This window comes from Tupaia chinensis, unplaced genomic scaffold (genome assembly GCF_000334495.1).
Source record: "Tupaia chinensis unplaced genomic scaffold, TupChi_1.0 Scaffold000316_1, whole genome shotgun sequence".
NCBI classification, from domain to species: Eukaryota; Metazoa; Chordata; class Mammalia; order Scandentia; family Tupaiidae; genus Tupaia; species Tupaia belangeri.
Window position 1 is genome coordinate 3,119,651 of NW_006159809.1, and position 24,126 is coordinate 3,143,776.

Below are 24,126 nucleotides of genomic sequence, written 5' to 3' on the forward strand. Positions count from 1 at the left end.
AGCTAGGCAATGCCAAAATCAAGAGCCACAGTAAGTGTGGAGCCACATAAAATAAGATGATTACACTGGCTCATTGACCAGCTCTCTAAAATAATGTTTATATATACATATATGTATATATGTGTGTGTATATATATATATATATATATATACGCACACACAAGATTGTCACCAATTAACTATGGAATAATATAAAGTTTTCCAAAAAGGTGTCATAGTGAGATAAATGCACTTACCTGCTTATTTCCATATTTTCTAATGATGGACTTTCATTTATTTTACTTACAGTCATTCAAAATTTTTTATTTCTGGGATAACGTTAGGATTGAGCATTTGCAATTTCAATATAAAAGGGATTCAGGGGTTTAGTTGAGCAAGATTAGTAGGATGTGTTTAACTTTTGATCCCATCCAAGTATTAAACCTACTGTGTGTCTGTGTGTCTGTGTGTGTGTGCACACGCACATGTATGTGTGTGTGTCAGTGGAGCTGCTGAGGACTAGAGGAAGCAGAAGACTGCAAATCTAAAGACCTAAGATCCTAGCATAGCTAAATATTTTTAAAGTTTATTTACTTATCTCATGAAAGAGAGTCAGGGACCCCCAAAAGGGTCTTCATGCCTCGTTCCCCACCTCGCAGCCTTACAGCTGATTAGCCATGCTCGGGTAGACCCAGACACGAAACTAGAATTTTCCCATATATCCTCCAGCATCACACAACGGTGTCCCTACTGCCTACACCACCACAGCTGGCCCTGACCTCTTCTTATGTAACTTTTATATTGCGGTAAAATATACCTAATATAAAATCTACCATTTTAATTATCTTAAACTCTACAATCCAGTGGCATTAAGTACATTCACAGTTTTGTGCAACCACCACCATTTCCCTATCCATTTCCAAAACTTTTTAATTATCATAAGCAGGAATTTTATACTCATTAAACAATAACTCCCATCCTCTCCTCCCAGCCCCTGGTAACCTCTGCTTCTGTCTCTGTGATTTGCCTGTTCCAGACATTTCATGTAAGTGGAATCCTACAACAGTTGTCCTTTTGTGTCTGGTTTATTCACCTAGCACAATGCTTGCCAGATTCATCCAAGCTGTAGTGTATGTCAGAACTTCATTCTTTTCTGAGCATGAATAATAAACCATTATCCAGACACACCACAGTTTATTTCTCTATTTATCTGTTGGTGGACATTTGGGTTGTTTCTACCTTTTAACTATTTTGAATAATGTTGGTGTGTAATTGGGTCTGTATGGAGAAATAGAATTAGTTGCTGGGTCATATTCCTACATTATTCTTAATTATCCCTGATAGAGCATAGAAAAGTCAATGTTCCATCTGACTATAACACTTTTTAGCTGAAATTAAATCCATATTTTTGTTTTCAAATAAATAACATAATTATTTTCCCTTCCTTAAAAAGGGAGGAAATTCTTTAAAAGACTGATAAATTATGTTTATTGATTAATGTTAGCATTTTCCTCATGGTGTGATCCATGACTTCTCAAAGGGTAAATCATTTTTGTACTTGTTTCAAAGCCAGAGGGTTCATGTGCTAGCCAGAGAGGCACAGAAAGATGGACAGAGAGGGAGAGAGAGAAAGCACCCAAAGGAAACACAGCAGTTGAGAAAACTGTTTAGTTTTGAAACTATAGGATGATAGTTTAAGAGAACATTTTGAGAAATGAGGCATGCTCACATCTTGTGTGGTAGTGAGACCCCAAACAAAACGTTCCAGGGGCTTTGGTTTCATGACATTCATGTGTTGAAGAGGTGGATGCAGCAACATGCACTAGGTCACACAAAGTTGATGGGTGTATAGTGGAAGCAAAGAGAGTTGTCTGTAAAAAGGATTTTGTAAAGCCTGGTGCCCATCTAAAAGTGAAGAAAATTTGTGTTGGTGGTATTAAAGAAGATACAAAAGAATGCAATTTGAGAGATTTTGTTGAAAAGCTTGGCAAGGTTGAAACCATACAAGTTATGGAAGGTCAACAGAGTGGTAAAAAGAGAGAGTTTGCTTTTATAACTTTTGATAATCATGATACAATTGATAAAAAATGTTATTCAGAAGTGCCACACATTAATGGGTATAGTTGTGAAGTGAAAAAGGTCCTTTTGAAACAAGAAATACAGTCCCCTGGATCACAACAAAGTCGTGGAAGTGGGTCTGGCAACCGTATGGGTTGTGGAAGAAGCTTTGGAGGTGGTGGAGGTAATTTTGGTTGTGGTGGAAACTTTGGTGGAAGAGGAGGCTATGGTGGTGGAAGTGGTGGAGGTGGTGACAGCAGAGGTAGCTACAGAAGAGGTGATGATGAATATAATGGATTTGGAGGTGATGGTGGCAACTATGGCGGTGGTCCTGGTAATAGCAGTAGAGATGGCTATGGTGACATGGACCAGGATGTGGAAACCAAGGTGGTGGATATGGTGGTGGTGGTGGAGGGTGTCATGGTTACAATGAAGGAGGAAATTTTGGAGGTGGTAACTACGGTGGTGGTGGAAACTGTAATGATTTTGGAAGTTACAGTGGACAACAGCAATCAAATTATGGACCCATGAAAGGGGGCAGTTTTGGTAGAAGAAGTTCGGGCAGTCCTTATGGTGGTGGTTATGGATCTGGTGGTGGAAGTGGTGGATATGATAGTAGAAGGATCTAAAAACAGCAGAAAAGGGCTACAGCTCTTAGCAGGAGAGAAAGCAACCAGTTGTCAGGAAAGCTGCAGGTTACTTTGAGATAGTTGTCCCAAATGCATTAGAAAAACTATAAAAATCTGCCACAGGAGGAACAATGATCCATAGTCAGAAAAGTTACTGCAGCTTAAACAGGAAACCCATCTTGTTCAGGACTGTCATAGCCGCAGTTTGCAAAAAGTACAGTTACTGATTAGTGCAATGTCGTGTCAATTAGATGTACATTCCTGAGGTCAAAAATCTATTACGGCTTTGTCTTTTTTCCCATTATATTAGGTATATTGCCCAGTAAACTGTGGCAGTGGTACCAGGAATAAAAATTAAGGAATTTTTAACTTTTGCTTTATAAAATGAAAAAGGATTGGTTAGTTGGAATACTTTCAATGGGTCTGGAGATGTAGGAGCTGTAGCTGTTGTCTGATGTGAGGTGATTAGAGCAGGAGAATAGTGGAGACTAGTGTCCTACTATAAGAGCCTCTTAAAGCAGGCAGGAGGTGAGGGAGTGGGAATTATGGGTATTGGATTGGCTGGTTTGCATATGAAAGGTATGCTAACCAGAGAATCTGCTGTTATCTTTGGGAATTATCTAGGCCTGGATGGGGCAGTCTCTCCCTGATCCCAAGACCCCAGATGCCAAAGCATCAAACACAGAAACTAGAAAATACAGTTAATATACTCTTTAATGAAGTCATTAAATTATAAACAACAATGGGATCCCAACTAGCTTATGGACCTTGGGTCAGAAACAGGGTTCTTGGGACCAGGAGTTGGTGTAATGGCTATATCACTGGACTCCCATGTAGTCGACCACAGTTCAAGTCCAGGACCCAGTGGCTTAAACTCATGCTGGGTGCATGAGTGTGCGTACCCAAGATCCCGAGAGGAGAATGGAGGAGAAGGGATTGTGGCGTGGCCATCCTCCCAGGAGGTGATTTCTTGCCTTCTGTCTCTCTGTCTCTCTCTGTCTTTCTGGCGAGCACAAGCGCCCTATAGCAAAAATCTCTCACAAAAAAAAAAAAAAAAAGGAAGAAAGAAAGAAAGAAAGAAGGAAGGAAGGAAGGAAGGCAGGCAGAAAGAAAGAAAGAAAGAAAGAAAGAAAGAAAGAAAGAAAGAAAGAAAGAAAGAAAGAAAGAAAGAAAGAAAGAAAGAAGAAAGAGAAAAGGAAGGAAAAAGAAAAGAAAAAAGGAAAGAAAAGAAAAGCAACAGTGGTTCTCAACACTAGCTGTATATCAGTATAAATCTGGGATATTTCCTAAATATACAAGGATAAGAATAGGCAATTGACTACAGGGTCCTCCCATCACATCCGTGAACACAACAACCAACATTCAGTGCTCTGAGGCAAGGCTCAGCTAACATGTGTTGGGTTATTCTTCCAAGTAGACATCACTGCAACTCGGAGAGTCTCACGTTGTCTTCAGATGCTTTGATTCCAAGCAACCAGGAGAAACTGAGATCAGGTTGAAAACACAATATACACTCACTCCCTTGGTGGCTGGAGAAGTCAGAGGCTCCTGGGGGAGGTGACAATCCAGGGTACTTTGAACACCCAGATCAGCCTGCTCTCACAGAATTGATGTGCTCAGCACTCTGGGCTGCTGAATCTATAGTTCATTTCTAAAGAACTCTTCTTGTGTCCTCAAATTGCAAGTTTCAATATTCAGAGTGAGCTGAGTGACAAAATGGTGAGGCTTTCCAAAGAAGTGACTAAAAGCAAACAGGGTACTAATACAGTAGAGACCGAGCACATACGTGACTTTCCTTTGTTGAAAGAAACTCATGGACAAGAATTAGGATATATCATAAACAACGTGATGTGGAAGAAAAGATTCACTTCGTCAGTAACAAGAAGCTGTTCCTGAGGTCATGGACTTGCACTGTAATCCCAGTCTCTCCCTTTAGCAGCTGTGAATTCAGGCAAATAAATTAAATTCTAAACTTTAGAGGCTGGTGTTTTACTGGGACAGCAGTAAAACACAATGCTCTGTGAGCCTAAGCCACGTAATAAGGTTCTTAGCTGGTGTCTGGAGACCTCCCTGAATATACCGGACACATGTGTGCTCGTGATCCAGCATTGACCAAAGCTAGGGGCAGGTAGCAGCATTCAGACCCTGTAAAGGGTGCTGTCTCTCTCTTTCTCTCTCTCTGTCTCTCTTGCTCATGGAAGAAAGGCAAAAATAAACCTTTATAACATTCTGAATTTTGATTTTCTCAACAAAATGGTATAATGATGTAGTACTTTCCCAATCTTTTGCTTTGAGGATTAAATAAAATAATGTCAGTAAAGCACTTGGCTCTGTGCTCTTTGTAAGTACTCCATAAAATTTAACCAGTTTCTGCTATTGGTACTACCAATAATATTATTTTAGCACAGTGACCTAGAGTAAGTGCCCCATAATATTAGCCGTTCTCATTATTATCACTCTTGGGTCTCTCAATTACACTCACATCTGGTGTAAGGACTATAGCTAGTCAGACAAGCCAATACCCTAGAGACAAGCATCTTTTCAAAATTCAAAAAATTCCTGTGTGTCTTCTACTTATAAGTAGCATTCCCTTAAACAGGGTAGGGTAAATTATGTGGCTATAACAAACCTCAAACTCTCAGTGATTTAGCACTACAACGTTTATTTCTTGCTTATGTCCCCATCAAATGTGAATGAGTTGGCATTTGTCCTTCAAGCGATGAATCAGAAACCAAGGCAGCTCCCATCTGGAGGCAGATTCAGGTTTAGAAGTTCAGGCTGAGGAGTGGTTCACACTTAGATAGATTCAGGCTTAGAAGGTCAGGCTGAGGAGTGGTTCACACTTTGTGGCTTTCCCCCACAGATCTTAATTCCAGAATTAGTCTTCTCTCTCTCCACCAAGCTCATTATTCAGCTATCCATGAATCCATTGGTGTCATAGCACATGTTGGAACTTCACCACCATGCTGGCTCTCCTCTGAATAGTTCAGGGTCCCAAACCACTAGGCCATGGACTGATACCCGTCTGAGGTCAATTAAGAACTGGGCCAGTTAGTATCTTAGCATCATAGTAAAAGACGGGTGGCAGGTGAGGTAGTGAAGCTTCATCTGTATTTACAGCCACTCCCCATCACTCACATTACTGCCTGAGCTACTGTCAGATCTGCAGTGGCACTAGATCCTCATAGGAGCCCCCAAATAGGACCATCTAGCTGTGGGAAACAAGCTCAGGGTTCCCAGTGATTCTGCATTATGGTGAGTTGTATAATTATGTCATTATACATTATAATGTAATAATAATAGAAATAAAGTACACAATCAATGTAATGTGCTTGAATCATCCCAAAACCACCCACCATACCCTTCTCCCCAGTGTGTGGAAAAATGTCTTCCATGAATCCAGTTCCTAGTGCCAAGCAGGTTGGGGACTGCTATACCCAACCCAGTTGGTCTACTCCTGCACTAAAATTGATCATAAGTATAGTCTGACAAACATAAATGGAAGGTACAACTGCCTTTTTCATTCTAGAGAAATGTATTTCTACTAACGAAGCCTAAGCTAACAAGGGTCTTTTTTGGTGGGGAAGATTTTAGTGATGCTGAATTTATTGTCAACAAAAAAATCACCATAGATAATACAACAAATTCTCATCAGTGGTTTGCATTTTGTTTTGTCTTTTCACTTTGAAAAGTTTCTCTATTATGGAAATAGACCACATGAAGATTGTATATTGAAGAGATTTGTTTTCTTTGATTTACCCATTAATACCACCCCTCCACTCTGTAAAGGGACACCAGGGGTGTGCCTTATAACTCACAGCTTTCTGGTGGTGGATGCTGGGAAGAGTAGTGCCAAGCCTTGATCATCCCTGCTGTTGCTCAGACTGACCCGCTGCCCACCTCATTGCAGGTACCACATCTGCGTGACTGTGCTGATCTACTTCCTCCCCCTGCTGGTGATCGGCTATGCATACACCGTGGTGGGAATCACACTGTGGGCCAGCGAGATCCCAGGAGACTCCTCTGACCGCTACCATGAGCAAGTCTCTGCTAAGCGCAAGGTGAGCAAGGGGCAGGCAGCACCTAATCCTCCCCGGCACAGGCAACAGGCTGGCAAGCTTGTGAGCTCAGAGGCCGCAAGCACAAAGTATTCCTAGGCCTGGGAACCAGCAGAGAGGAGGGGAGGGACTTTTTCTTCAGTATATCTGTAACCTGAATCTGGCCAAACAGGCATGAGCCACCTTTGCTTGTTCCTTAAGAGTAATTGCAGCCTGTCAATCCTTAACATCACACATGCACACACACATGAATACATACACACTCTTCAAACTACAAAAGCAGTGAAGAGGTACTTAGTTCTCTTTCTATTAAGCAATAGTTTAATAAGATAACACATTCTCATAACTAAAGTATCAAAAAGTATTAAGGCCCAACCATGGTAGCCTACACTGGACACTGCTATTTGGTAGAATGAGGCCAGGTGCAGGTTTGATTCCTGGACCATCCCAAAAAATAAGGTACAGTGGTTCATGCTTGTAGTCCCAGTTGCTCAGGAGGCTGAGGCAGGAGGATTCCAACATAGAAAGACTCTGTCTTTAAAAATAATAATAATAATTTGAAAGAACAAAATTATAGTGATGGAGAACAGATTCAGAGTTACCAGGAATTAGTACTGGAGGAGAGGGCTGGTTAAAGGGAGAAAGTGAGGGGTGGTATTTTCACTTACCTATATGTATAATTAAATTTCATAGAACTGTATACAAAAAAAAAGGGAGGAGTGTTTGTAAAAATGGACAAATACAAATACAATCTGTACATTAGTGAATAGTACAATACTAATGTCAGTTTCTTGGTTTTGATAATGTAATATGGTTACATATGATGAAGTCATTGAAGGAAGGTGGGTAAAGGTAACTTATTGAAGAGAACTTTTGCTGCATCTTAGAGGTCTTAAATTGGTTCAAAATTAAAAGTTAGAAGGTTTTTTTTACAGTTGTACCTTCTAAGTCCTCCATCTACTCAGTTCTCAAGCACATGCATGTGCACCTGCACACACACAAACACACACACACATGTTGGTAACCATTGTTCATTTGTTTCTTATTAATCCTTCTATATATTGACATTTATTAGCCAAATAAATGTATATTATTTCCTCTTCTTATTTTTCACACAAACACTGAACACACACTGTTTGTCCCTCACTTTTTCAATGAACAAAATCCATAAGATCTTGGAAACGCAATATATGAGTTTCTCATTCCTTTCCTTTTTTTCAGGTATTTCTTTGCATAGTATTTCATTGTTTGGATGCTACATATTTCTTTTTCCTTTTTATTTATTTTTTTCAATTTCATTTTCTTTTATACATTCAATCACATTATTATTTGGCATACAAAATGGATATTTCAGCAGGTGAACATTTCTCCCTAGTACAGTTCATAAACCTATAAAATATCTTCAACAGATAATACCACATTTCTTTGTGCCATTAATACTTTGCCTCCCTATTTTTCTTCTAAATGTCCTTCCTCAGACCCTCCTCTTTGATACACACTATATCTGGTATTTACATCTATATACTGTGTTTCTATATCCTTTAGTCAATTATCTTCAGTCACAGAGTGCAGACACTCGGTATATATTCTTTTTTTTTTTATATCACTATTTTTTATTTTCTTCATGAATCTGTGTGTCATCCTTGCGCAGGGGCCATGCTAATCTTCTCTGTATCATTCCAATTTTAGTATATGTGCTGCTGAAGCGAGCACATCAGTATATATTCTTTATTGACAATTTCTTTGGGATTAAAAAGAATGGGGTTATGTCACTTTGTATCTTAGCCCATTGGGACTGCTATGACAAAATACCTTTGACTGGAAACATAAACAGTAGAAATTTGTCACAGTTCTGAAGGCTAGAAAGTCTAAGATCAAGGCATCAACAGATTGGGTGTCTAAAGAATGCCAGCATCCTGTCTGTGAAAGGTGACTTCTCACTGTATCCTAACATGGCAGAAGGGAGAAGGGGTCTCTCTTGGACATTTTATAGGGGTACTAATCCCATTCTTAAGGACTCTGCCCTCAAGACCCAATCATCTCCCAAAGTCCCCAACTCCAACATTATCATCCTGGGGTTAGAATTTCAACCTATGAATTTGGGGAGGACACAACCATTTGGACCATTGCACTCAGTACTCATAAAACTCTCTTTAAATTCCCTCCAACAGTCTGATGTTCCCTTGCAGCTGTCCAAATCTCTCCTTCCCCCTTCACTCTCCCTTAGTCTTCAAACTTATGCCCTGGTTCATCACCTTCCCCTTTCCCACCCTTTCTGCTGCTCCCTCCTCTTCCTGAAAGTCCACTCACCTTTGCTCACTAACATGGTCTCTCCTAGTGTTTCTAGTCATTGTCCAGAAGGATCATCTAATATAGCAGTCCTCAAATGTGAGCACTCATGAGAATCATTTCAAGGGTTTGTCCAGCACAGAATTCCAGGTCTTACCTTCAGAATTTCTTTCTCAGTAAATCTGTGGTGGGTTCCAAGAATATTCATTTCTGACAAGTTCTCAGGTGATGGCAATGATGCCATCCTAGGACCACACTCTGCTGACATAACTGAAGTCCTTTAGTGCTACATATTAAAGATCCTCCTCCTCCTCAAATGCGGTTATAATAAATACACCCCTCCACACTGCGTGCCATGAGAGGGCGGGAGGAAAGTGTGCATGTGGTCTCAGCTATCTGGTTCTCTTTCCAGGTGGTCAAAATGATGATCGTAGTAGTTTGTACCTTTGCCATCTGCTGGCTGCCCTTCCATATCTTCTTCCTCCTGCCCTACATCAACCCGGACCTCTACGTGAAGAAGTTTATCCAGCAGGTCTACCTGGCTATCATGTGGCTGGCCATGAGCTCCACCATGTACAACCCTATCATCTACTGCTGCCTCAATGACAGGTGAGGTTCTCAACCCCCACTCTCTCTCCAAGGGCCACAAGACCATCTGTCTTTACAGCAGCCAGGTGACCAATCTGAGCAAAGCTGACTGTGAAACAAGAGGGAGAGGTGGGAACTAACCATTACATGTCTTAGCCCCTGGTGATTATTGCCATGCAGGTGTGTGAGCCCAGGGCAGACTAGTTTTTGCTTGTTTGTTTTCATTTCTAAGAGGAACCAGAAATCCATATTTTTGTGTGAAATCTGATTTTTAAATACTGGAAACAAAGTTGGGCGGTGGTTAAATACCTCTCCAATTGATGCATATATTGCAGACCTGCAAGCTGGATCCAGCACATGGCCTGTGAGCTTGTTCACTCTGTTCTCTGGAGTCGGTGCACAGGGGGCTGGACTGTGTGGGCAGAAGGGAGAGGTGGTACTGTAACACCATCCCCCACAGAGTATGTTTTTCCCTGCTCTGGTCTCTCATATCTCCCTTCCTATCCTATCATACAGTCTGGGCAGCTTTACTCAGTTTCTTCCAGCAGTTCCAGCAGGACAGGGTAAGTAGAGTCAAGGCCTCAAAGGTCAATTGGGTTGGGGAGACCTCCTCCCGCAGCAGAAGCTAACTTCAGACAAATAAGAGGGGAGTCCTTCAGGAGTGGTATTGAGCAGTAGAAAATTCTCCATGGTATGCAGAAACTTCCTGAGACGAGGCTAGAACATGTGGCTGCAGCACAATCCATGATCCAGGTCACTACGTCGCCCTCTGTGTGGGAAAGGAGCAGAGAGGAAGGGGAGGAATGAAATGCTGCTTGGTCTTGATATCCACCAGTCATCAGCCTATACAGACCTATTTGTGGGTGAGACACTCAGAATCTATGGATACTGTGAGTCTGGGGAAATATTGAACTTGTCCAAATGGTCTCTGCCAATTTAATCCACAAAGTAATTCTCCTTTTAAGAGCTTGACCACCTGCCTAAACTTCTTTAGATTAAATTCTGCAGCACTCTTTTAAGTTAGAGTTAATTCTCCCTGTTCAACAAACAGGGACATCAAGGCACACTGAAGGAACATGATTGGCAAGGAGTCCTTTAATCAGTTACTTGAGGGAAAGGACTGAATCTTTTTGTTTTTTCCATTTATTTATTTCCACCTTAGGAGACAGAAAGAGGGAAATTTAGAGACAGGTACCCCCACCAGGGTCTTCACACCACAAGCTACCCCCAGCCTCAGTCAGGCCAGGTCATGGGCACACATGCACATGTACTGCATGCACAGAGAGACCCTGGAACACAAACCTGGGACCTTCCCATGTGGATCAGCATCACAGAGCCTACATTACCACTGTGCCACCAACTGGCCCAGGGCCGAGTCCTGAAACTGTTTTGACCTCCCAGTGACTAGCACAGTGCTATGCACGCAGTAAACACTTGGTGGCTGCTTTGGCTTATGTTGAGTTGACACAAAGCGTGCTGATTCCACACCAGAAGAGGCAGTATAGTTCAGAAGCCACCCTCAGGAAAGATGTACATTTCACATGAAGTCGTGTTCTAGTTCTGGATTGGACATGGATGACTGATTTTTAGATCTTTTTGGCCTCAGCGTCTCCAACATTGTTAATGTTTAAAATAACAGAGTCACACTGGGGTGTGTCCAAGTGCGATGGTGGGAATGCCCTCTGAGAGAAGGCTGTTTCTGAGGGTCACTTCTTCTCTCTTGTCTCTCTAGGTTCCGACTGGGCTTCAAACATGCCTTCCGGTGCTGCCCCTTTATCAGTGCTGGTGACTACGAGGGGCTTGAAATGAAATCCACACGGTACCTACAGACCCAGGGCAGCGTGTACAAAGTCAGCCGCCTGGAGACCACCATCTCCACAGTGGTGGGGGCCCACGAAGAGGAGGCAGAGGATGGCCCTAAGGTCACACCTTCGCCCCTAGACCTGAACTCCAATGGTTCCTCTCGCAGTGATTCCAAAACCATGACCGAAAGCTTCAGCTTCTACTCCAACACGGTCTCCTAGACCCAGGTCCATCATAAGGTGCAGCACTACCATTCTTTATCCACTCACTCCATGCATGGATAGTTCCTTAATCTGGAAGCCATCAGAAACACCTTAACACTGGGGTTTATGGGAAGGATTAGAAAGGATTAGAGAAAGCATTTCATCTCAAAGTCAAAAAATTTGAATCCTTCCCTGTCTTTGCCACTCCGTATGCTGTGTGACCCAACAAGAATCATTGAACTTCTCTGAGCCTGTGAAATAAGAAAGTTGTATTAGATATTTCCTACAGTCCATTCTGTGATTCTAGAGTTGACTTCAGCTGCTGTGGGTGCTCATTTCAGGATGAATTCTGTAGTGCAGCCACGAACACAATTGACCCTTTCTCCTGGAGTTTCTGTATTACTTCAGTAAAGTCATTCTCTGTCATGTTCAAATTAGCACCCTTCAATTGGTGTCTCACATGACAAATCTTCATTTGGCAGGGCAAACCAAAGAGCATGGCACGTAGAAACTGAACGGAAGATTTATTTCCAACTTCTAAGTATCTGCAAAAAGAAGATAAACATCTGTCCCCTTTGGAATCTCAACTGAGTTTATTCAAGTGTCTTGGGACTGAGAGCCTTGGATTCTCCTGCACTGTGTCTCAGTGACTGCCCTGAGCAACCAGTACAGACAGAACCCACTAATCGCAGCTAGGTTTTGTTATGGACCAAGAGTAAAGAGACCTGTGCCATACTTTATCTGAGCCTCTTCCCTTATTTGTTAAAACAAAAGGGGGGGTACTGAACTAGATAATCTAAGAGTCCCTTTGAATCTTATTGCCTCATGGTTTAATGATCGTACGTATATTTTGTTTCACTGAAAAGTGGTAATCTTAGAAAGAATAGGAGCCATGAGTCTCATGACTAACATCCAGTTCCTAGATAAGTAGCAGCCATTAAGGCCATGGATAAATATCCATCTCAGATTTATCCCAAAACCCTGAGTTCAAGCCTCTTGGAAGGTTCTGACCTTTGACAGATCAGAAGAGTTTGTGTCAAAACCTGTTTTACTCTCTCAGACATCAGCAGGCTGAGTTTCACAGCTGGAGAATGCCATCAGGGACGATAAGCATGGGGGGTGGGGGAGTCCTGCTCTGGCCTTTTGGGTATCTTAGGGCAGGGGCCATAACCCAAAGTCTTAACTTTACACCAGTGTAAGGTAGGTGCTCGGCTGCCCAATGAGCAAGGGAGCTGCACCCCACAGCTATACCTCTGAAAAGAAGGCATCCCACATCAGATTTCTTCAGCCTCTGAATTTCCCATTTCTGCCCCCTGGTTCTGCTGGTCTTCTGTCTATAAAGGCAGAATGATCCACCAACCCTAACAGACAGTCTGTCTTCCAAGATCCATGAACTGAATGTTTCATGTCTGCTACAGCTTTGGGGTTTACAGCAGGTTAGATGCCATTTCCTTCTGTCTCCCAGTCTTGGGCTTTGTCCAGATGTGGCTGATCAGAAGCAGAAGGCTTGTGTAATATTCATGACTGTCCTCCTCATAGTCTGAGTAATAGATGCATGTGTGCTGCATCCATGGTATGAAGGGACAACGATGCTGCCCACAGGATTTACGGTCTTTATCAGCCCTGCTGCTCTAACCCTACCAGGGCATTGGCAAGCCTGGGGGAAGTTGTATAACAACAGTATAAGCCACAAAAATGCAAGAATGACATTCTGAAAGCAATGTGGGAAGTATTAAATAACTTGAGTAAAGCTGGCTCCATACGGACATATGAACGGAAGATAGCATTTAGAGTCAACAAAAGTCAGTGCCCAAATCATCTGTCACAGTTCCAGCAGAGACTCATGCCGTGTGCATATGGGTTATTCACTTCAGAATAATGTGAAGAACTGGCACGATTCTAAGTACCTAAGAAGAAAGTGTCAAATACTTAGGGACATTCCATCTATGGAAGAGACGATTAGAGTTGAACCAACAGGACTGACTGAGGACCTCTTCTGAATATTGCCCTGTGCTGAGGACACACAGCTCCTTCCGTTTTCGAGGAGCTTCTATACTTAATATTGCCAACTAGCAGTCCTGGTGAGTCCAGCCTGCCTGAATCTAGAAAGCAAATTCTCCAGAGGATTTAAACGCATACTCAACATGGGTAATCAAGCCAAATCTGAGACCTTTCAGGAACCTTGGCAATGAGAGTTCTCTGAGATGATTCCAAAGGCGCCTCCAGTCAGTCCAAGCATCATGCTAAAGGGATGTGGTTGAACAGCTTCACCTGTGCATAATAGAGTATGTGATGGTCCTGGGCAGTTTTCAATATGGCAAAATGTCCCTTCGGAGAGTGCCAACATGCCTTTCTTGCCTCACCCTCCAACGCCATTTACCTTATAAAACTGTCATCGGCTCCCACGTGGGAGAAACACCATGATTTGCACTGTGCATGAGTCTCATTCTTATAATGGAAATGTGTCCTCTTGTGTTTATTTCCTCAGTGAGTTTCTTTGAGGTCTGTCCAGCAGTAATAGAATATGAGACATCATGGACCATCGCTGTTATGTTCCTTCCAAAATGTAGGATCCAGTTGCTATTAGTGTTATTTGTGTTGTGCCAATCTCCTCCTCCTCCCCATTTTTTTCTGAAGGAGGAGCTCTGATGTATGTCACAGACTCACAGTAGGGCCACGGTAATTGAGGAGTGGGGAGGGAGATCTCTGTGGGAGGAAATAGGGGAACAACAGTTTTTATCCTCCTTACCCCAACCAGAATGCTAAGACAGAGCTGAGCACAACCTGGGAAAGGGGACTCAGCAACCAACCTCACTGGCCTGATTGTATAGAGAAGAGCATATGTGGAGAGAAGCCATTCCTCAGGTTTCCATGTTTTCCAGCCTGAGATCCTGGAAACAATCGCTATACAGAAATAAAGTTTGTGTTTGACCATCTCGTTCTTCTGAGTCTTCTCCAGAACCTGAGCAAACTGTAGGATGCAGAGTGGGCTCGTGCTAGGACCCAAATGAGTTGAATAGCTATTAATAGAAGATGGAATATAACACTAAGTGAATTCCTGATGAAATAGATTGGGAATTGTTTGTAGGTAAAGATCTGGAAAGGTGAGGTGGGGTTGTGTGATGTGACCAACAGTGTCACCTGTGAATGGAGTTCTGTCAGTTTAGGCCATCCAAGAAGCAGACTCCAAAACAGTGAGACTGCAAAAGCATCATTGGGACAGGGATTGATGATGTAGGTGGAGGTCCCTTGGGAAGGATAAAGGGATCAAAGGTAGAGGAAACAGACGTAGGAGAAAACCTCCAGATCACTTTGCAGATGATAGCTGTGAGAGAAGTTGGGGGACGAGTGAGCAAGGAAAGCCTCCACCTATGGTGCAGCTGCTTGGCTGGCCCAACAGCATACGCAGATTGCCAGAGAGAATCCCACACTGGTAGAAACAGCCAGCCTGGTCCTGCGTGCTCCACGCTGATTGGAGCCCTCTGGGGCCTGTCTGCCCTGAAGGCTGTGGTGCCTCCGGCAGCACTGCAGCTGGAGGCTGTCAGTTGGCTGACCCCGCATGGCCTATGCTTTCTCTAAGAGAGACCTGAGCCCATCCCTCCACACCTGCCATCAGACTGTTGTTCCAGACCCCTGCGTCTGAAAACACAGGCCAGAAAATCCTTAGCAGGATCTGAAATGTCAAAGGTAATCACTGTGAGCCCTGGCCACCTGCCTCCTACACCCTGGGCTCCTGAACAACCTCACCTCTCAGGCATCTCTGTCTAAAGAGCAATGAGCACTTATTAACAGACCCAAGTGACAGGTTTTAAAAAACATTTAGAAGAGAGTGTTTTGAGGAAAGCATAGATAGCTGTCCAACACAATATCAGAACAAGCAATGAAGACATTTTATGTTATCTTAAACCAGAGTACATGGATAAGCTTCAAGAAATCCACAAGTTCCCATCAAGATCCTCATGAAGAATACATAAAACATTGAATGTGTGTGTGTGTGTGTGTGTGTGTGTGTGTGTGTGTGTGTGTGTGTTTAATAAGGGGTGTATTAAACCTGAATCTCTTCAGAATAAATCATTCACCCTCTGTTGTCCAGAGGGAAGAGAAAATTTAAATTCTTTATAAAAGATAGGAGAGAAGTCTTGAGACTCTCAGAGCACAGGGAAAGGCAGATGAGCCCTGGCAGAACCAGAATGACTGTTGGGAAATGAAAAACTACTTTAGGATAAAATTATAAGTCACCTCAGACACTTGGATGAGTTAAAGCTGTAGAACATCATTGAAGACTTTTGTGGTTGTGGAAACATCAAAAACATGATAAAAGGGTATTCTCATTTATCTCCATGGAAAAATGAGCATTTTCCACTGAGGAAAGGCTACGCGGTTGTGGAAACATCAGAAACGTGATAAAAGGGTATTCTCATTTATCTCCATGGAAAAATGAGCATTTTCCACTGAGGAAAGGCTACGCGGTTGTGGAAACATCAGAAACGTGATAAAAGGGTATTCTCATTTATCTCCATGGAAAAATGAGCATTTTCCACTGAGGAAAGGCTACGCCTTAGTTATGAGTCAGCAACTAACACAAGATGTGAAGTACAAACATTCCTGTGGAAACACAAAGGAATTTTCATTTATTCCTGAGGCCTGCATTCACACTGAGAATAGTGGGCCCTGAGGCCACATCCGGCATGGTGACTGTCTCCCCTCAGCTGCCTCAAATCCCTTTCAGGAATAGGGTATAAGTGAGTAAGCAGATCCCCTCAGCTCAGGAACCCAAGAGCAGTATTTCAGCCATTGCTCAGAGCAGAGGTGAGACGGCGAGGACACACCCAGAATGTCCCTCTCCTTCACCTGAAAGGGTGAAGGGAGAATCTAATTATAGAAGTTGCTTCCCTGAACCCCATGGGCAATGCTCTGAGACAGCATAGTTGATTTCTACCCATTTCAGGGAGACAACAGGGAGGGGAATGAGACCAGGTAGCATCATATCTCACATGCACCAAATGCAACATAAAGGGGCTTCAGACTCAGGCCTGGCTCCTCTGTCAACAGGATAGCTTGCAAGGAGAAAGGGCTGCTCATTAGAAACATCTAACTAGAGGATATCAACAATGACATCAACTGAGGACCAGCTTCTCTGTCCCTGTCACCGTTCTATGGCATGTTAGCTCTGTATTCACCAGCTAAGGAGGTTTTCATATAGACAGTTTCCAACCCGGCTGCTCTGCATGTGCCACCTTCTTTCTACTTTTTTTATTTCTAACTTCCCTTGTTCTCCACTCTTTAATCTGACACTGCTCCCATCCCTAGAAGCCCTCTCCTCCTAACACTTCCCTTGAGGAAGTCTTAGACTTTATCCCAATTATTCTAGATGCTTTCTTGGTATACTAATTAATAGAGGATTTGGTATGTTTTATGGACCATATGTTTGCATTTCCCAAAATTCATATGCTGAAACCCTAACTCCAACTGTGATGGTATTTGGAGAGGGAAGCTTTGGGATGTAATTAAGTTATGCAGGAGAAACCCTCATGAGGGATTCATTAGTGCCCTTCTAAGAAAAGACACAAGAGCTTGCTTCCTAAAGGCTTCCTGCCATGGGACAAGATAAGAAGACAGTTCCCTATAAACCAGGAAGAGGGCCCTTACCAGAACTTACCATGTAGCATCCTGATTTTAGATGCCCCAGGCTCCAGAACGGTAAAAAGTAACTTCTTTTGCTTAAGCCATCCGGTCTAGGGCATTCTGTTATAGCAGCCCAAACAAAGAAAGTTTTATGGTAAGAACCCACCTATTCCTGCTCACAATCCTTTTTACCCATCTCTTCCAATTCTCCTTTTCTACCCTATATACCCACCTAGACACACACAAACTTTGCCTTCATTCCATATCCCCCACTCCTTCTCCCCTAGTTTCCCAAATTGAGATGGCACTCAGAGCAGGGCTTCCAAGATAGCCCCAACATTGAGAAGAACCAACTAAGCAGAAGACATTGAAGTTACGCACAAGCATGCAGTGAGCTCAGAACCAGCTCTCATTGTGGAAACCAAGCATGGTTTCCCCTCATGCTTGAAACCACGTTGGTCCTGGACATTCATGTTGCCTGGGTTATACCTTACACTAACTGAAGTGAGAGAAGGGCCACAGCATGAGATATCCCCCAAGGTCCTTGTTTGATAGAGGAAAAGGGCATGTATGTGAAAGTAGAAATCTTGGGCTCCCGAAAAGTAAGAAGTCCCCAGAAGTGGAAGAACTGAATTGCTTCCTTCCCTCTCCCATCTCAAATGCCATAATAATAAAGACTCTAATAATAATGAGAACAAGTATTACTCTCTGGATCTCTTGTGCCAAGCACTATGTGTACATTGTCATGTTTAATGTTAACATGCTGCAAAGTCAGTATTATTGTCAGTAATTTAGTATGAGAACAATGGGGCATAGCTGAAATAACTTGTCCGAGATCCCATTGCCAAAACTGAATCTCGATCCTGCCCAATTCAAAAGCTCAAGGTTTCAGGTAAATCTTCTGCTATCTCTTTTATTTATCATATTCGTGGACCTCTATCCTTCCCTTCAAAGTGCCACAGTTTAGGCTGGCAAGACTTCCTCAAACACATTGCTAGGAAGCTACTTCATGAAATTGTGTTTCCAGGAGCAGTAAACTTCCATTGCCCCATAAGATCATCATAAAAATATTTCAAAGGATGAATGGTCCTCGTAGTCTCCGTAGCCATCCCTACAACCAGGCAGGATATGCAGTTAGGTTCCAACTACGATTTGAAAAGTGCTCACCATGACTTTCCAGCTACCATAAATCTTGGCACATTTAGTTCTGGGTACATAAAATCCCCTAGATATGCATTTCTTTGGAGGATAAAGGCTTCTTTTAGAATGATGAATGGCACTGAGAAGGATAATGTTTTGTGTTTACAACTAGCAACTTAGATCTCTCTGTCCTGCCCATAAAACCAGACTCACCTATGTACTGGAGGCAGTCATGCAGGGCAGAACTACTCAGCTGTCTGTGAAAATCATGCATCAGGGAAGAGTATACTAGAGTCAAGATGAACCAGAGTCAAAAGATTGTTCACAGAATTGCTTAGTCAGAAAAGAAAGGTGAGCTCAGTACCTAAGCAAAGGAACTAAGAAGTTGACAACTGAGTTACCAAATCAGTGGTTTTTGAACCCTAGTGAGCATAATTTTGTTAGGGGGTGTGCTGTGCTGAGACCTAAATTCTGGGCCTTATTCCCACAGACACTGGGCCTTATTCCCACTACATTTAGTAGATCACTGGCTAAATCAAGCAATCTGCATTTTTTTCTTTCTTTTTCAAAGAATTATTTATTTTATTTGTTATTATTATTTGACCAGAGAGAGAGAGAGAGAAAGGGAAAGTGAGAAAGAAAGCCACCAGGTCCAGGACTTGAACCGCGGCTGGCCATGTGGGAGTCAAGTCCAGCACCTTAACCACTGTGCCACCTGCCGACCCCAGCAATATGCATTTTTAACAGTGACTATGGTACAGATGGCTCATGGAACCATTAGACCAGGCAATATCAAAACAGAAAACAGGTTGGAAAGTCGATGAGGAGGAATTTTGACAAGAATCAGTCATAAGCAAGTGGATAGAGGAAGTTCCTAACACACAGGCTTGCTTCCCTTGCTCAAAGTAGAACCTCAAATGACTGAGAATGAGAAGTTTGTTGGGAGAAGACCCCAGTGTGAGCACCACGAGAGGAGAGAGGGGCAATGGAAAGAGATGTGAGGAGGTAGGGTTACTATGCAATCTGCGTCTCAGCTTCATTGCCTGTGCTTCATGCCCAGGGTTTCTTCCAACATCTCAATACTATCTCTTGGACACAAAGAAGTTGCTGCCTTCCACTGGCTCTCTGTCCTGTTTTACTCTTCTTTCGTGAAAGGTTACAGAAGCACGATTGAAATCCAAAACTTTCACTTCCCAAATTTCCAGACCTATACCTTAGTTGTTGATTCTTGGGGGGGGGAAGAAGACAGTTCCCTATAAACCAGGAAGAGGGCCCTTACCAGAACTTACCATGTAGCATCCTGATTTTAGATGCCCCAGGCTCCAGAACGGTAAAAAGTAACTTCTTTTGCTTAAGCCATCCGGTCTAGGGCATTCTGTTATAGCAGCCCAAACAAAGAAAGTTTTATGGTAAGAACCCACCTATTCCTGCTCACAATCCTTTTTACCCATCTCTTCCAATTCTCCTTTTCTACCCTATATACCCACCTAGACACACACAAACTTTGCCTTCATTCCATATCCCCCACTCCTTCTCCCCTAGTTTCCCAAATTGAGATGGCACTCAGAGCAGGGCTTCCAAGATAGCCCCAACATTGAGAAGAACCAACTAAGCAGAAGACATTGAAGTTACGCACAAGCATGCAGTGAGCTCAGAACCAGCTCTCATTGTGGAAACCAAGCATGGTTTCCCCTCATGCTTGAAACCACGTTGGTCCTGGACATTCATGTTGCCTGGGTTATACCTTACACTAACTGAAGTGAGAGAAGGGCCACAGCATGAGATATCCCCCAAGGTCCTTGTTTGATAGAGGAAAAGGGCATGTATGTGAAAGTAGAAATCTTGGGCTCCCGAAAAGTAAGAAGTCCCCAGAAGTGGAAGAACTGAATTGCTTCCTTCCCTCTCCCATCTCAAATGCCATAATAATAAAGACTCTAATAATAATGAGAACAAGTATTACTCTCTGGATCTCTTGTGCCAAGCACTATGTGTACATTGTCATGTTTAATGTTAACATGCTGCAAAGTCAGTATTATTGTCAGTAATTTAGTATGAGAACAATGGGGCATAGCTGAAATAACTTGTCCGAGATCCCATTGCCAAAACTGAATCTCGATCCTGCCCAATTCAAAAGCTCAAGGTTTCAGGTAAATCTTCTGCTATCTCTTTTATTTATCATATTCGTGGACCTCTATCCTTCCCTTCAAAGTGCCACAGTTTAGGCTGGCAAGACTTCCTCAAACACATTGCTAGGAAGCTACTTCATGAAATTGTGTTTCCAGGAGCAGTAAACTTCCATTGCCCCATAAGATCATCATAAAAATATTTCAAAGGATGAATGGTCCTCGTAGTCTCCGTAGCCATCCCTACAACCAGGCAGGATATGCAGTTAGGTTCCAACTACGATTTGAAAAGTGCTCACCATGACTTTCCAGCTACCATAAATCTTGGCACATTTAGTTCTGGGTACATAAAATCCCCTAGATATGCATTTCTTTGGAGGATAAAGGCTTCTTTTAGAATGATGAATGGCACTGAGAAGGATAATGTTTTGTGTTTACAACTAGCAACTTAGATCTCTCTGTCCTGCCCATAAAACCAGACTCACCTATGTACTGGAGGCAGTCATGCAGGGCAGAACTACTCAGCTGTCTGTGAAAATCATGCATCAGGGAAGAGTATACTAGAGTCAAGATGAACCAGAGTCAAAAGATTGTTCACAGAATTGCTTAGTCAGAAAAGAAAGGTGAGCTCAGTACCTAAGCAAAGGAACTAAGAAGTTGACAACTGAGTTACCAAATCAGTGGTTTTTGAACCCTAGTGAGCATAATTTTGTTAGGGGGTGTGCTGTGCTGAGACCTAAATTCTGGGCCTTATTCCCACAGACACTGGGCCTTATTCCCACTACATTTAGTAGATCACTGGCTAAATCAAGCAATCTGCATTTTTTTCTTTCTTTTTCAAAGAATTATTTATTTTATTTGTTATTATTATTTGACCAGAGAGAGAGAGAGAGAAAGGGAAAGTGAGAAAGAAAGCCACCAGGTCCAGGACTTGAACCGCGGCTGGCCATGTGGGAGTCAAGTCCAGCACCTTAACCACTGTGCCACCTGCCGACCCCAGCAATATGCATTTTTAACAGTGACTATGGTACAGATGGCTCATGGAACCATTAGACCAGGCAATATCAAAACAGAAAACAGGTTGGAAAGTCGATGAGGAGGAATTTTGACAAGAATCAGTCATAAGCAAGTGGATAGAGGAAGTTCCTAACACACAGGCTTGCTTCCCTTGCTCAAAGTAGAACCTCAAATGACTGAGAATGAGAAGTTTGTTGGGAGAAGACCCCAGTGTGAGCACCACGAGAGGAGAGAGGGGCAATGGAAAGAGATGTGAGGAGGTAGGGTTACTATGCAATCTGCGTCTCAGCTTCATTGCCTGTGCTTCATGCCCAGGGTTTCTTCCAACATCTCAATACTATCTCTTGGACACAAAGAAGTTGCTGCCTTCCACTGGCTCTCTGTCCTGTTTTACTCTTCTTTCGTGAAAGGTTACAGAAGCACGATTGAAATCCAAAACTTTCACTTCCCAAATTTCCAGACCTATACCTTAGTTGTTGATTCTGTGGGTGTGTTGTTATGGGGGGGGGGGGGGATCTTGAAATATACCCAGTGGGGATGGGATTGTTTTCCCCAAATTCTAAAACAATTCCCCGAGCATTTTATAGGAAAATGTTTTATTTTCATAAAATTCTAACACTCAACCAATTTTATGACTTTTTTCAATTGTTTACAACTTTCCACTTATGTTCAACTAAGACTCATATCCAAGCAAAAAAAAAATCAAAAAAAATCTATATACCAGAGCAATATTGTGTATGTGAGCAGTGAGAGCAGGGAATAAAGGTTCAAAAACTAACTAAGACCAAAGCAGTAGCTACTGGATATGTTTTATCTTTATGACAAGAGAAAAAAAAAAACACTATAAACTATCTCTCAATTGTATCCTTCCTTAGATAACTACTGGGTTCCCTGAAATATTATGGCAGGGACAGCACCAGGGGTGCTGAAAGGAGTTTGGGATCCCTGGATGCTCTCTCTTTCTTGGCTACATAATGAAAGCAGAGCTCATTGAGAAATTTCGCCAAAACTCACTCCTTCAACAAACATTTACCAAATCCCTAGACATGTTTCTCACAGATGACTCATTTCCGTGGAAGTAAGGCAGCATTGGTGCTCTGATACTCCAGAAATAATCTCTAGTGGTCCCTGTGACAAGAAATAGGACACCTTCTTCAGGTCAGAGAACACCTAGTTCGCTCATTCATTCTCTGGTCTCCTATAATGCACCAGAACACATGCTAGCTGTTCCAGTTACAAGAGTAAAATTGGGCATGGTTTCCACTTACAAGCAGCTTCAGGCTAATAGAAATATGCTAATAAGATAATCCCATGAATGAGAGTACCATTAAAATTGAGATAAGGACTATGAAAGGAAGAAAGACTCCTCCCTGGGAGGCAAGAGGTAGAAATGTTATGAGCTTGACTTAAACAGGCTGTGCGAGATAACATTGAGACATCAAGGGAGATTTCAAGTAAGCAGCTGTATGTGTGGATCTGGAGCTCAGGGAGCAGTCTGGATAGAAAAAAAAAAAAAATTCTCAGATAAACAAAACCTGAAAGAATTTACCAACACCAGACCAGCTCTCCAAGAAGTGCTGACGAGAGTGCTATACCAGGAAAACTAAAGTCTGACACACAGAAGTAAGAGTACAAAAAACAACCAAGAAAATGACCAGCCTAATGGAAAGGATGAGTCCGAAGTTGAATGTTAACTTGCAGAGTTTAAATGGAAAGATCAGACCATAGTAACACCGCAAATTCAATAGAAGAGAGTTTAATTACATGAGGCTGAACTGGTGGAACAGAATTTTATGACTTTTGTCTAAAACATTATTGATTTTCTTCTATGCTTTGTTTTCCATACTTAAGGATTTTTTCTTCTCTCTTTTTTTCCTTTTTCCCCCCTCTCTTTTTATTTACTTAATTATTTAAATTTAAATTTATTTATTTACATTCATTTACAGTATACAAAATGAAATTTTCCATCCAAAGTACACTGTATATTGGCTCAATCAAGCACATCAACCTACATGTTATCATCAACAAATAATTTTCCATTTCTTGTTTCCTGTACGTTTTGCTTTTTTTTCCCATCCTTGATTCCCTATCACTTACCCTCTGCCATCTCCCACTCTCCTTCCACACTGTCTCTGGTATCTATGTTTGCTTTCTATACTTTTTTCCCCCCATATTTTATTGAGTCACTTAAAGATCTTAATTAATTTAAATATTTTCATAGCAAGCACAGCTGATATATACATTTCCATGAACACAAGTCCAACTTTAGGCATAAGCCTCAGTGAGTAGAATGAACATTCTATAAAGTAGCACCTAGCTGGGGCTATATATCTTACTGCAGTCATCGAATGGGTATTTTAATGCACTTTTTTTAATTTCAAGAAAAACAGTTTTAGTGTTTTTTTTCTGAACCTTTTTCTTTTTTTTTTTAACTTAATTTACATCCATTCCCTAAGCATGTCACAGCATACAAAATGTGATTTCCCATCCTGAATATACTGCATAGTGGCTTAAGCATGCATGTTATTATCAAAAATGTTCCATTTCTAGTTTCCAGTATATTTTTTTACCCCTATTTCTGACCCTCTGTCCTTTCCCACCCTCTTCTCACACT

General features: G+C 42.2%; 1 protein-coding gene, 1 long non-coding RNA gene and 1 other non-coding gene across 4 annotated transcripts in view; 1 reads left to right on the plus strand and 2 right to left on the minus strand.

Moving 5' to 3' along the window:
• The window catches only part of TACR1 (tachykinin receptor 1), a 192,273-nt gene extending 179,322 nt beyond the window's left edge, over positions 1-12,951 (plus strand). The window contains exons 3-5 of the mRNA XM_006151196.2: positions 6,577-6,727; positions 9,426-9,622; positions 11,334-12,951. Coding sequence (XP_006151258.1) covers positions 6,577-6,727; positions 9,426-9,622; positions 11,334-11,625 — 640 coding nt within the window. The 3' untranslated portion in view covers positions 11,626-12,951. The remainder of the gene's footprint in view (positions 1-6,576; positions 6,728-9,425; positions 9,623-11,333) is intronic.
• On the minus strand, positions 8,331-8,437 carry LOC114008286 (U6 spliceosomal RNA). The gene has a single exon (XR_003549852.1). It is a non-coding gene; the product is annotated as a U6 spliceosomal RNA (small nuclear RNA).
• A 1,327-nt stretch (positions 12,952-14,278) lies between the features above and the next one.
• LOC102497815 (uncharacterized) overlaps positions 14,279-24,126 on the minus strand; it is a 16,267-nt gene continuing 6,419 nt past the window's right edge. For both annotated transcript variants that reach the window (XR_003549826.1, XR_003549827.1), the window contains exon 3: positions 14,279-14,313. This is a non-coding gene — a long non-coding RNA (uncharacterized LOC102497815). The remainder of the gene's footprint in view (positions 14,314-24,126) is intronic.